The sequence below is a fragment of the Zonotrichia albicollis genome, chromosome 5, assembly GCF_047830755.1.
Source record: "Zonotrichia albicollis isolate bZonAlb1 chromosome 5, bZonAlb1.hap1, whole genome shotgun sequence".
NCBI classification, from domain to species: Eukaryota; Metazoa; Chordata; class Aves; order Passeriformes; family Passerellidae; genus Zonotrichia; species Zonotrichia albicollis.
The window spans coordinates 15175851-15192226 of NC_133823.1; the positions used below are offsets into that span (position 1 = coordinate 15175851).

The window sequence follows — 16376 nt, forward strand, 5'->3', positions numbered from 1 at the left end:
CTCTTTGTCCAAGTACACCCAGTGGCTGGGGCACATTGTGGTTTTGCTGTTCTTGTTTTAAGGATGAGAGTCTCTCTTGCCAGACTTGTTTCCTGCAGCTGTAGGGGTGCTGCACATGGGCACAGGGCACTTGGCCAGGCTCACCTGTTGCCCTGCACGTGCACTGCCTTTGGGGATTCCACCTCCATCCCTCACTGTGGTAATTGCAAGGAGATGGGGCAAAAGGAATCCAAGGAAACTATAAATGTAAAAGACATTACATGATGAAGCACAGAGGAAAAAGCTTTTGTTGCTTGGGGGAGCTCTCATTTGGAGGTTGATGATGAATCACATCATCCCCGCTGGCAGGTCCTGCTCTAGACCTCAGATTACTGGCCTGGGGTGTGCCTGGCAGCTCAGCAGATAAACCATGTTCAGGAATGCCCCAAATTTTTATTAAAAACTCTTAAATCTTGTGAATTTGCTATTAAATGCCTCTTGTTAAATTTTAAGGACCTTATCAATGAGTTGAAACACTGCAATTACTTTTTTGGTTTTAAGTCTGTAAAACTGGTATTTAATTTATTTCCAGGACCTGTTTTCCTTCTTGCTCCCAGGCTCTCTATAACATATCAAGGTAGTCCCTTTGGTGACCTTTGCAGCTCATATTTGGTTTGGCTGTGCAAGATTGTTCTGGTGTTTTGCTGGCTGGAGTTTTGGGGTGGTTTTGGAGGCTTGTTTTCCTTCAATTTTCCTTTGTTCAATATACAATAATAACAAGGGGAATGAAATAGGTTGGAGCTATAGAAAGAGGACTCCTTTTCCCATCAAACTTTATAAGATTTTACAATAATCATAGCAGTTTAAATGTATCTCATTGGCATTTCTGCGCAGAGGCACTAGGTGAGGCTGCAATTAGAGTGCTCTGCCTCATCCTGTATTAGTTTGATCACATAAGAAGCAGCCTATCTGACAGCTCTAGCACCTGGATAATTAAAACCTGTCAATAAAACAACAAAATGCACTGTGTAGTGGGACTCGTCTGTGCTAGCATTAAACACCGCAGATAATTATATCGCAGCAGAGGTTGGAAAGCCAGCCTCTCAGTGCTCTGAAAGATCAATAAAAAGGCCCATTCATAATGAAAAAAATGCTAGAGAAACTGGATTTTCATCTCCCTGTCATTAGAGCTTTGCTTTTAAGGTTTTGCAGAGGCAGAAAAAGATTCTGTTGAGGAATTCTTTGTTTCTGGAAGCTAAACAGGTGGGGGATTTAGCTTTGGTTTTGTGCAGTGCATTACTGAAAGCAAATGTGCTGAACCCAAGTCTTTTCTGGGGGCTTAGAGTTCTGTTCTCCACTGCCTCCCTTTTCTGCTTGCCTTTTTTTTTTTTTTCCCTTTACCCCTTATTTCCAACCCATCATGTGAGCTCCACTTTTTAGTGATATTTCTCTTTGCTTCCTGTTTACCAGGGCTTTTTTTTTTTTTTTTCCTTGGCTCTTCCTAAAGGGCTAATTTGGAAATATCATATATTGACAGGGGAGAACACACTTCTGGCTGACTTATTTGCTGTGACAGCCTCTTTCTTAAAGCACTCATCCAGAGAGGAGATTTTTGTGTTGCAGGGAAGGAAAAGCATGTCTTGCAGCATTGCCATAAAGGATAATGAATTAAGTCTGTCTGTTACTGTAAAACCATTAGAAAAGCATAATAGACCTTGAGGAAGAGGCTTAGATATTGATGTCTTGGCTATATTAGCATGCCTGGGCACACGATGGCTGCCTTGTCTTTGCAGAAAAAAATAAAGTCTGTGTAAAGTAGGTGTTTCAGCTGAGGGCAGGGAGAAGAGCATTGGCTGCCAAAAAAACAAGGCACTCTATGAAACACAGGTGAGTGGTTTGGTTGGCACACGTGGGCATTCAGCTTCCTTGTTGGAAGCTGCTCTAGGTGGAGGGTAGCACAGCTATGAGCAGGGTGTGTTAGCAGAGCAGGGGCTGGATGTGGCAGCTCAGTACCTGCCCTGTACATCTAAGTGTGTGGATGTGAAATTTTCCCATCCTCATGGTTTTTAACACCAGTTTGGACTGTGACAATCTGAGGATTCAGAGGAGGCAGGTGGCTTCCCCAGGTAGTGGCTTCCACTGTGCCATATTCACAGGAGCTTCAGTGTTGCAGGAATTGTTGCTTCATCTCTGAAGTGGTCTCTGGAGGATTAGGAGAAGGAGGGTGTGTTGGGATCAAATCAGCGTTTGAGCCTCTAGGCTTGTGGTGGAGCTGGGCATGGATTCTCGTTGCTCTTCTCCTGGTGTCCCTAGCACAGCAGGTGCCTGCCTCCATGGTTTGGGCACCTGCTTTTATTGTCTGGTTCCCACCTAGATGGGGAGTTGGAAGACTTGCTGGTATTGCACCTGCCATGATTAATGCTGAAAGGCTTTTGTTTGGAATTGATCTTTTATTTTATGCTGCCTTTGCATTTTTGTTCTGACAAACATATTGCCCCAGACACGTCTAGCCTGATGTTGTTGATGTGTCTATGCTTTAAAGGTTTCTGGAAAGCCTGAAAATAAACTGCCAAACTTTTTTTTCCCCCTTTCTTGATCTCTTGCTAAATATATTAACAATGTCAGCATTGGAAAAAAAAATTAAAGATATCACAGCAGGAATAAGCAGCTGTTTACATCTAAAGTGTTTCTGTTTTGTTGTCACAAGATGACCTTGTCACTTACAAATCATAAAAATATTTCCAGGGAGAAGAAATGGAAGTTTGCTGAAGGGGAATGAAGTTTTGGTGTTGTTTTTAGTTGAAGTCTGAACAGAGAGTTGTAAGCAGAGTTGATCCCTGCAGCTGGTCCTGAACTCAAGTGTTTCCTTCAGTCCCACTGCTATAAATGCAAAGCAAATGACAAATCAAATACTATTCCTGTTTCACATTAAAACTCCTGAAAGTCATTTTCCACTGGAACTGGGAGAAGTTCTGCAAAAATAATCCATGTTTTCTGTTATGGTGTATTTGTTACACTGGATTGACACCTCACTTCTAGATTAAACACTTTTCCACATATCCAGATAGAAAGAGAAAATGGGGGTCTTAACTAGTAGGAATAAATACAGCTGGAAAGAATGCATAGGATCCCCCCCCCATTTTTTTTCTCTTTCTTTCTGTTTTGTTTGGGTTTTTTTGTTTGTTTGGTTGGGGTTTTTTTTTTTGTCTTTTTTTAAAAATAATCTTGCAACAATTTGCACTTTTCCCAGTAGGGTGATTTTTTTCCTCTCCAAAACATAGATGTGAATAACATGAACTTATGTTTATGAGATGATGAATGCTTAAAGGCTGCCAAGTACCTTGGACTGACTTCTAGAAGAGTTTGGAGTATTCTTTTTTCCTGAACGTACAGGAACAGACAGGAATTGGTGTCTCAAGTTGGGCTGCAAATGCTGATCCTGGATTTTGCTTTGGTTTCTGGTCTCTTGGTTAGTCTTGCTGAGCTGAGTGGACACTTTTGGTTCAGAGAAAGGGTCTACAAATCCCAGCAGCAGTTAGGGAGGTGGCCCAAGACATGGAGAGGGTCTTTGAGAAGCAGTGTCTTTACTCAGGTGCCCACCTTGCACTTCAGGATGTACCAGGGAAAGAGGAATGATGCATAAAACAAACCAACACACACACACAAAAAGATGGCTATAAACTTCTTGTCAGATTTCATAATAACAAACAACAAGGTGAGCTTAAACCACTTGAGGGGTTACTTCAGTTCTCTTGTGTCTCCACAACATTTGTTTTTAAAATGCTGGACAAACTAATAAAATGGAAGCTGTTTTTTTAATAGCATAAAATTATCTATCTGATACCCACTGCTAAGCCTCACAACTTGTGGGAGTTTGGAGCAAGTGTTGCCAAGACCCAGGTGCCAGGAAATCCCAAGATTCCATGTAAAATCCTGTGATTTACAAGGAAGAGCTCATGGCCTGGTTTGCTGGAAATGGAGTATAGCAGGAATACATTATGGGTTTTCTCCCTGTGATTTTCAAGGCTACAGATTCATCATCTTTTACACATCTCCTTTCCCATGTCACTTTTTGCATGTCACTTAGTGTCACCTGGGCCTTTAATCTGTCTGGAAAGAAATATGACAAAGCTGAAGGGACCAAGAAGCTGTTGTAAAAGGGATAAAATGCATGAGCAAAAGCAGAGCAACCAGAGCTCTAATGATGAGTGGTTTTTACTTCTTTCTCCCCTTAAAATTTCCATAGCCTGATGTCTGACAGTAATAGTTCATTGAACAGGCATTAGGTTTTTTCCTGTGGTTTTTAGTGTAAATTGCCATCATCCCTTAAGCGTGCTGGAATGAGAAAGTTCCATGTTTCACCCTGGGGTGATAAAAGGAAGCTCAAAATGCCAAGGGCCAGATTCAGTTTTGCTGCCCATAGGAAAGGAGTGTGAAAAAGAGGAGGTTGAGTTCTTCTGGTTTTCATTTTGGGGTTTGTTTTTTGGTTTGGGTGGGGTTTTTTTGTTCTGCTTTTTTCTTGTCTTGTTTTTTTTTTTTTTGTTTGTTTGTTTATTTTTAATATGAACCCTTTTAAAGTTAATTTTGTGTGTTACTGACACTACATAGTATTTGTGATTTTGAGAGTTTTTCATTTGGTTTTCTGTGTTTCCTCCCCAAGGTGGCACTGACAATTTGATCTCACCTTCTTTGAAAGTTCCTGTGCGTGGTAGGCTTTGCCATCCCCCATTCCAGGAAAGTGTAGGGGGGCTTCAGGATGTCCTAGAGTTGGGGGGAAAGGCTTCTGCATTTCTGTACATCCTGCATTCCCCATTCAGACCCTTGTATCATGAAGCTTTTAGTCTCTTTGGTGATGTTGCAGAAAGTAGCATGTATTTGAGGAGGTTAAAACTGTGCTGTTCACAGACAACTTTCCGGGTTGTGTTTTCACTTCTGTTTTATGTAGCCAAGTTCTTGCATTAAAAAGAAGGGACCACAAGGAAATGCTTGTGGTTTCAAAGCAAACGCTTGTGGTTTCAAAGCAAAGCATTCAAAGCAAACGCTGCCTTGCAAACAGAAAAAAATCACAACACAGATGAGCCCTAAATGTGTTTGCTCCTCCCTCCACCTCCAGTTCCTCCTAGTTCTGGATCTTTACTGGTGATTTTGAAAGGTATCTTTGATCCATTGCTGTTATTCTGTGTAATGTGGCCAGTGCTGTCCCTTCAGCCAGGAAGACTATTGATTAGACCAGTGAAATTGCTTTTTGAAAGGCACATTGTGCCCAGTAAAGGATTTTTGTTGAAAGTGAAATTCTGGATGATGTTCAAAGCCTCTCCTGGAAAACTGCCCACTTGCATGGTCTGAGCTACCTGTGATATCCCAGCATGGGTGAGGACATTATCTTTTTTGTTAAGGAAATTATTTTTCTGTCTCTATAACAAAACTAGTCACTTGCTGTGATAACTGTTGTCTTTCAGCTAGAAAACAGGAGAATGTCCCAGCCCTCTGGATTATCTGGGATCCAGCAAAACAGCCTGATGAGCAAGCGTATCTGCTCTTATTATTCCTTCCATAAAATTAAAGAAATTATGGAGCTTAAGGCAATTGCTAATGAATCAATTTTAATTTACAGGCTCAAATAAAATCCGCATTAAGGCTGACAAACTGTAGCTTCAGGTAACCACGAAGCATTTCCACTGCAGACCTAAATGAATTCTGTGCTGGATGTAGCTTGTGCCAGAAGAGCAGAAGGGTCAGGGGTCCCATTTCATGTCAGAGGAGGCAGAATCCTAAAGAAAATAAATGCAGTGGTCTAGCCCTTGGGAGGTCTCTTTCTGGCATGCAGAAGCAGAAAAATCAAAGACTAATAATATCTCTCTCTTTTTTTTTTTTTTATTTAAACAAACAAAGAAGCAGATGATTTTTCTCTGTGGAATCACTATTTGCTAAATACTTTTGCATCACCAATTGTACGTCAGAGGTGTTTGTCCCATGAAATCAGAGGCAAATGTGGGTTTCTACACGTGCACAGGTCAGTCACCCATGGACCTGTATTAGCCTCAGGAAGAGCATCTTGCAGCACCCAACCTCTGTGTATGTTCTTCTAAGCTGAACGATGCTCACTGCAGCAGGCAGGATCAGTTCCTTCTGTGTCTTCTTCATGAAGAACAAGCTTTTTGGAAAAAGTACCTCATTTCAGGAGGTGCATCCATGCTGGGCAGAATGATGGAATAAAGCTTAGCCATTTGTGCCTAATGCAAGGGTGTTGTCTTGTGAATGATCAGACTGGGAAGTTTCTCTAACAGGCTTTGTATGAAAACATTGTTTTGGTTTTTAGACAGCTTATTTGGTGATATTTTTTTCCTCCCACTCAAGTCTTGCTGTTTCTAGTCTTTGCTTTGGCTTAAAGAGTGTTATACAAGATAACTGGTTTTGTGAGAACACTTTATAAAAATGTTGCAAAACATATTGTTATGTCTGCTATAAAACATGCAATGATTATTTTTGCTGCCGTTGTTGGTTTAGTCCTTGCATTTTATTTGTGGGGATGCTAGTATTAAAGAAATACCTCCTGGAGGGGAAGGGTTGTGCCACCATGCCTCTTCTCTTTTGGTAATAAGCTGATGATGATGTTGGTGTTTGCCATCAGTCTCTGCATGCTCACTGCTGAGCTTTCCCAGGGGATGCTGTAGTCCTTGCTCCGGCATCTTTTTGCCACTGCAGGGGCCACTCAGCTTCTTGACCTGTCCTTCTGTCTGGTCTGTTTCCTGACTCTCATCTCTGTTGCTTTCCAGGTGCAGTAATCGGACCCAGTGTGCGGTTGTTGCTGGCCCCGATGTGTTCCCAGACCCGTGCCCCGGGACCTACAAGTACCTGGAAGTGCAGTATGAGTGTGTCCCTTACAGTATGTATCCTGATATATTTGCACTTGTTATTTCAGTAGAGATTTATTGAGAGGATTGGGACAGCCTTGAGCTTGTCTCTTGTTGCTCACGGGCAAGTAAAGCAGCCCATGTGCATCATGTGAGACTGAGCTGATAAGATATGAAAAATTGTTCTCTGTGTCAGGTTTGTGCTTAGGTTAAAAATATCCTAATAATGTTTCCCATGTTGTACAGCATAACAGTGACATATCATCTTCTGGAAAACGCTTGGGAAACCCCATTAGAGAAAGCCGACCAGAGGAATGAAGCACTATTGCTGGCTTACAGCTTCTCTTTACAGAGGTTTATGCTTGTAATCATACAGCAGTGTGCTTTGACTGACCTATGTCCATGTAATTGATGGCATTTGATAAGTGCCTTAAACAGAGTATTGTATCACCAAGGAGGTAGGAAGCTGTTGTTTTGGGTAATTTGATGTTTGATGGTAGAAAAGTACTAATTTATAAGCTTCCAAAGTTACAAAGGCAAATTACAGGCAAGCCATTTAGACTGAATTTTTGAGGGTAGAAAGCCAGTCACCTGAGATGACAGCAATATGTGCCAAGTGGGAAATGCAGAGCTACAAAAAGTTGTGTACCTCAGAATTTGCTTTTTGTAGAAACCAAATTTGTTACATGCAGGTAAGGCCCTACTGCCAAAAAGGCCGTACATGAAAAAGGAAATAACAAAGATAGTATTGGAAAGTGCACTTTTTATTAGCAGTTGTAGAGAGTTGAGTGATGAATAACAGCACCATTTCCAGGTTTTCTGTTTGAGCAGGCCAACGCTTATTGCAGCACACCTCTCAAAATAATAAAGCAGGTATGGGAATGTATGCTTTCAACCCACAGTGTTGTATTGAGAGAGCAGCAGGAGGCATCAATCTGCTGAAACCCGGAGTTTGGCTCAGGGACTGAGACCATCTTTGTTGCCTCAAGCAGGGGCTGCAGGAGAGCAGACGTGGCTGAGCAATGGCAGGCACCCTGTGCAGAGGGGAAAACAGAGCCCGCAGCCCCTGGGGTGGTCCCCATGCTCCAGGCAGGAGGTGGCCACCTGCCTGCTGCCACAGCCTGAACAGGCTGTGTGGTCTTTGGTTTCTGTGAAACTCCAGCACCACCTCTCTGAGTAAAGGGGACCTCTCTGTTGAGGGACTCAGATACTCTGCTGGCAGCAGTCTCAGTGTGTCCAAATTTGATTTTTCTAAACAAAACTGTGAAGCTTCTAAATGCAGTGATGGAATACTTTTTATGGGGTGAGCTATTAAACTCATGTTTAATGGAAAGATTGACATCAGGGCTTAGGATCTACCCTATGAAGCAGAATATACTCCAAATTATAGTTTAGAGTTATTCCACTCTAAATGAGGCTTTTCATTTCAGAAGCAACACTGTGCATGGAAAGGGTTAGGGAAGATTGGTTTCAGCTTATCACAGCAGGTTGTATTTCCCTGTGATTTATGATTTGCATGAGGGTATGCTGTTCCCTCCAGAGACTGGGCTGGTAAAGCAGTAGTCATTACCTGGTACCCCTCCACAGCCTTTGTTGCACATAAAACAAAGAGGAATAGTGGTGCCTTGTGAGAAAGGCAATATGTCAGTATTACACCCCAAAGTGTTAATTGGCCCTGTGTACAAGAAGTAGAATAGCTCTTGTGAGAGGCTGCTCAGTAATAAATGTACAGTAGGGATTGAGTATTTTTTAATGATCTGAATGTAGGGAGGAGAAGGATGACAACTGACATGCTGCTTTTGCAATTAAGGTAGGAGCTTTGATGGCTGCTTCCTCCACTTCTTTATGAATCAAGTATGGGGCCTCTGCAAGTAGGGGGGAGACAAAGGACAGGCACATGATGAAATAGGATCTAGTATTCTGAAGTTGTTGTTGTGTGTTACCTAGGAAATTTTGGGTCAAATCTTCATGTATTGTTATTCAGTGTAGCAGCAGTGAACTAGGTTGTGTTTAAGCAAACCGTGTCCCTTCAAATGCTGGCATGGAGTGGGAAAACTAGAGCTCCATTTTATTCTTTTCCTGCCTTAGTCTGTGCCTGGCTTTGTTGCTGCACCTCTATTTCTTCCCTCAGAATGGTCAGATTAACGTTCTAGATAGATTTTCCCCACGTGGGCCCCATGAGTGTCCCATAAGTGAAAGCCACCCAATTGATGGGGAAGGTGTCAGCTCTGGGCAAGTAGGTCAGCAAAGGCATGTCTGGACCAAAGCCACGCCTGGTGGATGAAATCTGTTCCTTCTTTTCTGCCCTGTTACTGTCAGAGGTCAGCTCTTGTCACTGAGCCCACATGCCCCTGTGCAGCCAGCCTTTGGGAGCGATGGGCTCTGCCATATGGCCCTCTGCTAAAGGAGCACCTCAGCTGCACCATAAAGGAATTAATATTTCAGCAGGCAGTTGTACTCGTGTGCAATTCCAGCTTGCCTTTGTCTGGTTGGATGGGTTGCTCCTCAGAGTTTCAAATTATTCTTTATGGACAGAGAGTGGGTTTACCCAAGTGTTGGCTGAGCAGCAGAAGGGAGGGTGTGTGCATCTCAAGAGGAGAGGGTTTGGGAGTCATCTTTAACAGATGTTGTTAGGACTGACACTAGGCACTTGTGCTCAGTATAGTATAGCTAGTGTATCTCCTCCCCCAAAGAAAAAAAAATGGAAGATTTAAACCTCCATTCATTAGTCTGTTTCTCTTGAGATTTTCTTATTTATTTATTAATTCTTCCACCACTAGCTTACATCGTTTTCTAGAGGAAATCATCCCCCTTTCCTCTCAGATGGGGAAAATCTAAGTGTCCTCTAACTTCAGTAGCTCATATATTGTAAAATCTCCTTTTCATTACCCCACACACTGCATTCCTGTGTGTTCACTAGATACCCCTGACAAGGAGAGTTTTGTGAGCCCACAGTTACTCTCACCATGTGGACAAGATGAGAGATGATTATGCAGATAGCCCAGTCCTCTCCTCATATATTCCTGATCCTGTAGTTGCTTTATTGGGTAGCAGCAGCCTTCTACTAGAATGGACAATCATTCCAGGACATCTGGGCTTCTTAGGTTGCCCTCTGACAGTGAAATGTAGGTGATATCAGCAGGTAAAAATATAGCAAGCCTAATTTGTCAGGCTTCAGTGGCATCAGTTGTCCTATTTTTCTGGTATCAGAAAAAATCATCCAAATAGTTTTGTCTTTCTCAAAGCAGGCCTTAGCATGTGTCATGTATTTCTCTTAACGCTTGCTTTAGGTACTGCCCCTTTTCTTCTGAAATACATAATACTTTAAGTATTAATACTTTAATATTTAATACTTTACTACTCCAATTTTCTTGAATTGAATTTGCTTTTAGTAATTACTGACCAAGAGAGATTTTCCATGGTTTTTCACTGAATGTATACTACTGCAAACCTGCAGTCTGCCACTGCCAGAGCTGTGGACATGTTTCATAGTGGAGAGGTGACTGAGCTGTTTTGTGCTGTGTGTGAATATGAGAAACCTGACATGGTGAGGGTCCCCTTGATCCAGTACTCTGTTGTTTCATGCTGCATTCTTTCCCTCTGCCCTTCTCCCTTTACAGAGCAGAGTTAATTGGGTAATGGGAACAGCAGTGGTGGAGGTGATTTTTAAAGATAGGTCAACACTCTTATTGCAAACACTTCACTATAATCTTCTGGTGCTTGTACAATCCTGTTGTCATGGTGCCAGTACATTTAGGAGTAAATTTTTTCTTATTTCACCTTTGTAATGTGCTAAAGGCCTTCCTGCTTTACCCATGAGCCAGTGCAGAAAGAAGTGTTTTTATCCAAAGCTGTACATGATACCAGTGGCCAGCAAGAGAGCCCAATTTTGGAGGAGCAGAGGTGTTGGGAGAGCTGGCCAGCTAGTTGTCACTCTCATTAGACACATTGTCCAGGTTTAGAGCAAATTTTGGGAAGAATCCCCCAAAGGAGCTCCGGTGGGAAAAGCAGATCCAATCGGCCCCTCCCCCCAACTGGTCCAGGAGGAAAAAAATACTTCCTTGGAGAAAGATGGAAAAAACCTGTTTATTAAACAATAAAACCAAAACAATGTCAAACAATGAGACCCCTTGCCACTCTAAAAGAGATGACAAACTGAGAAAAACCCCGTCACCGGGTTGAAGCTCGGTTCACTCAGTCTCTGATCAGTCCCTCTGGTGCTGGAATGGTTGCAGGCCGGGCCTGGCCCGGTGGGCCTCAGCTGCAGCTGCCGGTGCTCTGCTGGGTGTTCAGTCCAGAGCAGTTTCAAGAGGTCCAAAGAAAAAGGAAAAAAAACAGTCCAGGGAACTTCTTTGCCTCAGCTAGCTAAAAACTAACTAAAAAGCAAAAGAAGAGCTCTGTCCCGCTGTCTGTTCATCCACAGACAACACAATCAGGAGCAGGAATGTGGAGGAGGAGTGCAGTGTCTGAAAACAAACTGCTGCTTCTTCTCTCCCCCCTTCACTCTCTGGAACACTCTTAAAGGTACAAAACTTATTATTCAACATAAACAGAATGAGACGACTGGGGATAAAAGCATCATATAGTCAACCCAGGGCACACATTTTCTATCAATAAAGCGAGAAACCCAAACCCACCCTTTGGTTTTGCTAATGCTGCCTCTGTATGTACGTGACACTCAAGCCGTCCATGTTTTAGTGGTTCTGCAGGTATTTTGGAGAAGGAGGAGTGGAGTGAACAGCCCAGTTGAGGCTCCCTTTTCTCTCTTGAGAACATGTGCTCTGTAGGACATGGCAGTGGCACTGCCCTTCACAGGTGGCACTCCAGATCAGAAGAAGGGGAAGTTCCAGCATGCAAACAGCTATTGCCTGCTGGCTTAGATTGAAATTTAGGGATTGTCTGCATTTAGTTTTTACTTGGATTTTGAAAATGGTATGAGTTGAAAGCACCAGAGGTATTTTGAAATGCTTTCTTCTGTTCATTTCCCTGTAGAGACAACCTTGCAGGTTCCCAAGGATCTAGCACAGTGTTGAAAAGAAGATTTAGGTGTACCTGAGTCAGATTTACCTTCAGTTTTCAGATTTACCTTTACTTTCCAGTTTATCCTGAGCTCCCAGTTCCTTTAGTCTCTGGGTTTTGGAAGTCACAAAATAACTTATGCACTGTTGTCCTTCAGAAGCAGTCTGTTTTTTAAACAGGGAATTGGAAAATTTAAGCTATGGGATAGGGCAGAGGGTAGTGACTCAATGAGGACAAGCCCATTGCTGCATTGATGGAAAGGATGGCAGCAGCAGGGGGGTGCCTCAGGCATGGCATGTCCCACTGTGATGATAACCTGCCTCACACCCAGGCCATCAGCCTTCCATCAGCTTTTGATATTGGGGAGATCTGTTCAAAGGGATGTTTCTTGCAAGGGAAAAATGCTCGTGGCTTCTAGGGAAGGATGAATTGTTCTTTCCATTCTGTTTCTTTCTGTGTGGGCTAATGTGAAGGCACCACATATCTCTGGTGCTTACAGAGAAATTCCTTCTTCTTTAATACTAACAAGAGGAAGGGAGAAAAAAAAAACACAAAAAACCACAGCACATGAGCATATTTTATCCTTTCTTTTCTTAGGACTTTTTTTCTTTTTAAACATGGAACCTGAAATCACATTTCCCAGTTGCTGTAGTGATGGAAGAAAAGGTCACAGCCTTGCTAGAAATATTCCTTTTATTGCTGATAGAAGAGTAGATGGGCTCACGTATCAATAAAAGTGAGGAACAGTAAGTGTGATGTGGGAACAGAATTCAATAAAGTTATATTGTATCACAAGTGGACTGAAGTGCATTTAAAAACGTTAAATGAAGGCACACAATATCTGCTCTGCTGGACCTTAGGGCCAGTGAATAGACAGATAATTGAATAATGACATTTTTAAGAGAATACAAGCACTAGAAAGCAAACTGATATTTTCATTGCTCTAAGATTGTTGGTAGAAAGGGAGAGAGAAGGGGGAAGATGGGACAAAATTGCAATCTGAAAACAGTTTAATGAGACCACTTTTCCCAAGAACACAGTTCTTAATTATTTCTGGAGTGCTGTAAGGCCATTATGTGGCCTCTAGGCTGTCCCTCTGTGTTTTCTTGTTGCCTTCTCCCTTGGTAGAGAAGCAATGTTTGCCCACTGAGAGCAGGGCTGTGTTTTGTTAAACAAATGGACTTGCAGCTTCTCTGTTTTCTTTTGCCTTGGGTTTTTATGTTTGCTTTGTTTCTGTTTTCTCCCAAGAGAATTTGGTCCCTCAAGGCCCAGCAGGGAAAATGGCAAATGTTCCCAAGGGATTAAGCCTGACTGTTGGCATTTTGGCCAGTAATGAGTGAATTCCCTCCTGAAGCCAGACCTCCTTTGTTTGATTTGTTAAATATATTATTTTTGTGCATGGGTTGGGAAGAATAAGTAAAACCAAAGAAAAAACAAACAAGAAAAGCCCCTAACCAAAAACCTAACAGCAGATATAACTATCCATTATGATTATTTCTGAACAGAGAATCTTTGTCTCCTGCTAACAAATTGCCTTTCTTCCAGTGCTTACCGTTTCCTGGCATTGGACTAAAAAAAACCTATTTTTTTTGTACTCACTGAAATTCCCAGCTTTGCTTGCTAGCTTGCTTTTTTTTTTTTTTTTTTTTTTTTTTTTTAATCTAGAGAGGCAGAAATAAAGAATATATTTCTTCCCTTATCAGTCTTCTTTTACTGGATGTTTGTGGGGAGAGTGCACCTACACAATAGCTCACTGGAAAGCACTCTTAGTTAAAATAACCTGATATTATGGGCCTTTGCAAACCTGCAGGCTGACCTGTCTGAATAGTTGCATGCATAATGTTCAAGAAGGAAAGGAAAGCTAAGAGCTGGGGAAATGAAGGTACTTAAAAATTTGAAGTAGCCTGATAAAAAGGGAAATGAGCATTTTTGTAGGGCATGCTGAAATAAATGGCAACATGGTTAATTTTTGAATATGAGATGAGTTTGGCTTAAAATAATGAAGTTGGATGGTTTCCAGTGTGTCTGTAATACATACTGGTTTGAAGGTGTGCTGTCAGCCTTGAACATAATGGATTTTCTTGTGGGGATAAGTTAGATACATGTTAGGCAATCTCCACAGTAGGAAGGCCGTCACTACCCGGTGCATCTCTGAGTTCCAGCATGCTTCCATGAAAAGCCAGCTCCTGCTGGCTTCTGTCATCGCTGTCCTTTTCTCTAGGTAGAGGAACATTTCTTCATGTCTTCCACCCATGACAACATGAGCCTTTGTGTGAAAAGTAATTTTTTTCTCTTGCTCTCTCCTGAGTGTTTAGCTGATTGTCTCCTGGACCAGCTCACTGCTCCCTAGTCCTAGGCTTGAAGTTTTGAAATGCCTCCATGCTCTGATGCATTCCGTCTTTAAAACATGCAGTGGTTCTGGAAATCTCCATGAACAACAGGTTTTGCTCCCATATGTGTTTGAGTTGCACAAGCTCTCTTTATCAGGAAAGTCACCACAGTGCTGTGCTCATCTCCTTTAGGTCTGAGATGCTGCAGTGGATGAGAGCTGGAGTGTGGTACAGCCTGGGCAACCTATGAACTTCTCAGATGATCATGGGATGCTTGATTGCACATTTGTTGATATTTTTATTATATTTTGAAGCTTGTACAGCTGGGAGAAATTGTTTTGGGGTTTTTTTTAAGAATATAAAAAGTTTTCTGTGGTAGAGCTCACATCTCCCCCCACCATCACTTCACTCTCAGAAAATTTGTAGTGTGGAGAACCAGACTTTAAATAAGTCAAAGAATTTAGTGTAGGTCTGTTATGTGTTTCTCACATAGGCTGTTTTTCTTGATATAGAGCCCTGTCAGTTCTCCTGAGGGGCTCTATAATTGGTTTATTATGGAAGTTGAAGGTGGAAAACTGTGATGCGTAGTGTAAGTTATTTTATGAAGATTATGAATGTAAGGGAGTAATTTAATTCCTTGTGTGACTTCTATGCACTATTTATTCCTTTCCAATACTGACCCATAGCAGCTGAATTTTTAGTGAGAAAGTGTATGGGTTTGGTTTGATTCTACTCATTTAAACTAAAAGGTGCTTCAATCTTTTGCCCAACTGCCTTTGGCCTTTGAGTCTGAATCAGAGGTCATTCAGTTGCAGGGAAACTTTCTTCCAGTGTCAGCAAACTTTGGGTCAGGTTCCTGATAGCCTGAGGCTGTCTGAATTTGTTAGCTTTTTTTCAAAAATCTCATCTTTGTCACACCCATTTCTAGCATAGTAAATAACTGATACTGTCTCAGCCAAAAAGGGAATTGTAGTCAATACTGCATAGAAAGAAGAATGAAAATATGGGATATTCTTCAATAAAGTAATAGACTGCAGTCCTCCCACCTTTTCAGCTGATGGTTCCATATCTAAATAGTGAGACATCTTTGTAGTATCTGAAATAGATTTGTGCTTGAAATAGATTTGTACCTTAATAAAGATGCTGACAAAACATAGCAGCCTGACCCCTGCAAACCCTTTTCTGGAGCACCAGAGGGAAGAACCCCACTGGCTTTAGGTCATCTGTACCAAACTGTGTTTTTCAATTCTTTCTGACGTGACACTTGTAGATATTTGCCACCAATTTGCTGCCTAAGCATAAACCCACACTTCCCAATTGTCTCTGAACAAGTCTGTCATCATTTAGGGAAATATGTATTTCTTTCCATTTTTAATAACCTATTGCCTAAATTGTGCTATTATGCCCAGCACCCTCTGGAGATATTGATATGGATTTCATATGTTTTATAACACATCTTCATGGAAATAATATTTATATTTCCACGTTTTATTCCTATTTTCCTTTAATTTATCTTATAAGAAGTATTGCAAAGGTTTCTTTCATTGGTGCAAGCAGTGTAAGGAGATTAAGACCATCCTTGCCAGGTGCTATTATAAATCCACAAAAGAAATGAAATACATTTATTGGGTTTTATTCTGGCCAATAGGGAGAACAGAATATGTGTATCCAGTGGCTAAGTTGAGGATTGAAGTTCATTTCTTCTAGCACAGGAGAGAGGAGGAGGGAGGGGGGAAATTTGAGTATATTAAGGCAAATCCCTTTAGTGTGTGAAAGACGAAAACGCATCTTTCCAGATCTAAAAATACAACTTCGTTGAGTTTCTTTATATTAAAAGGGCTCCCAGGAAGAGAGCCAAATACATCTGAATGTATTACTTCTTTCCCTCATTTCCTCCATTTTTCTTCCTAACAACATTTCCAGTCAACTTTTAACAATATCAGCCTGCATGAAACCACTGTGGTTGTATGCACTTCAACTCTGGCAAAGGAGACAAACATGGACTGCATAGTATTTGATTTTTGTTAGCTTCTGTTTCCAGAAGGAGTAAAATGGGAGGAATTGTCAAGACTAAGGCAAAAAGGCCTTCCCCAGGGTATCCTTTTGAAAAACAAAACACCAAACAAAGTCCTGCAACTTATTTCCAGAGGTTTCTTATCTAAAAGTAGTCATGGCATGTCATTTACCTGGGCTG

The 16376-nt window shown here is 41.7% G+C and overlaps 1 protein-coding gene across 31 annotated transcripts in view; it reads left to right on the forward strand.

Annotated features, from left to right (window-relative positions):
- ADGRL3 (adhesion G protein-coupled receptor L3) overlaps positions 1–16376 on the forward strand; it is a 488531-nt gene that overhangs the window by 274361 nt on the left and 197794 nt on the right. For all 31 annotated transcript variants that reach the window (XR_012580371.1, XR_012580372.1, XR_012580370.1 and 28 more), the window contains one exon: positions 6756–6865. Coding sequence is in view for 28 of the 31 variants with exons in the window: in XM_074540856.1 (XP_074396957.1) it covers positions 6756–6865 (110 nt within the window). In the remaining 3 variants the exon portion in view is untranslated. The remainder of the gene's footprint in view (positions 1–6755; positions 6866–16376) is intronic.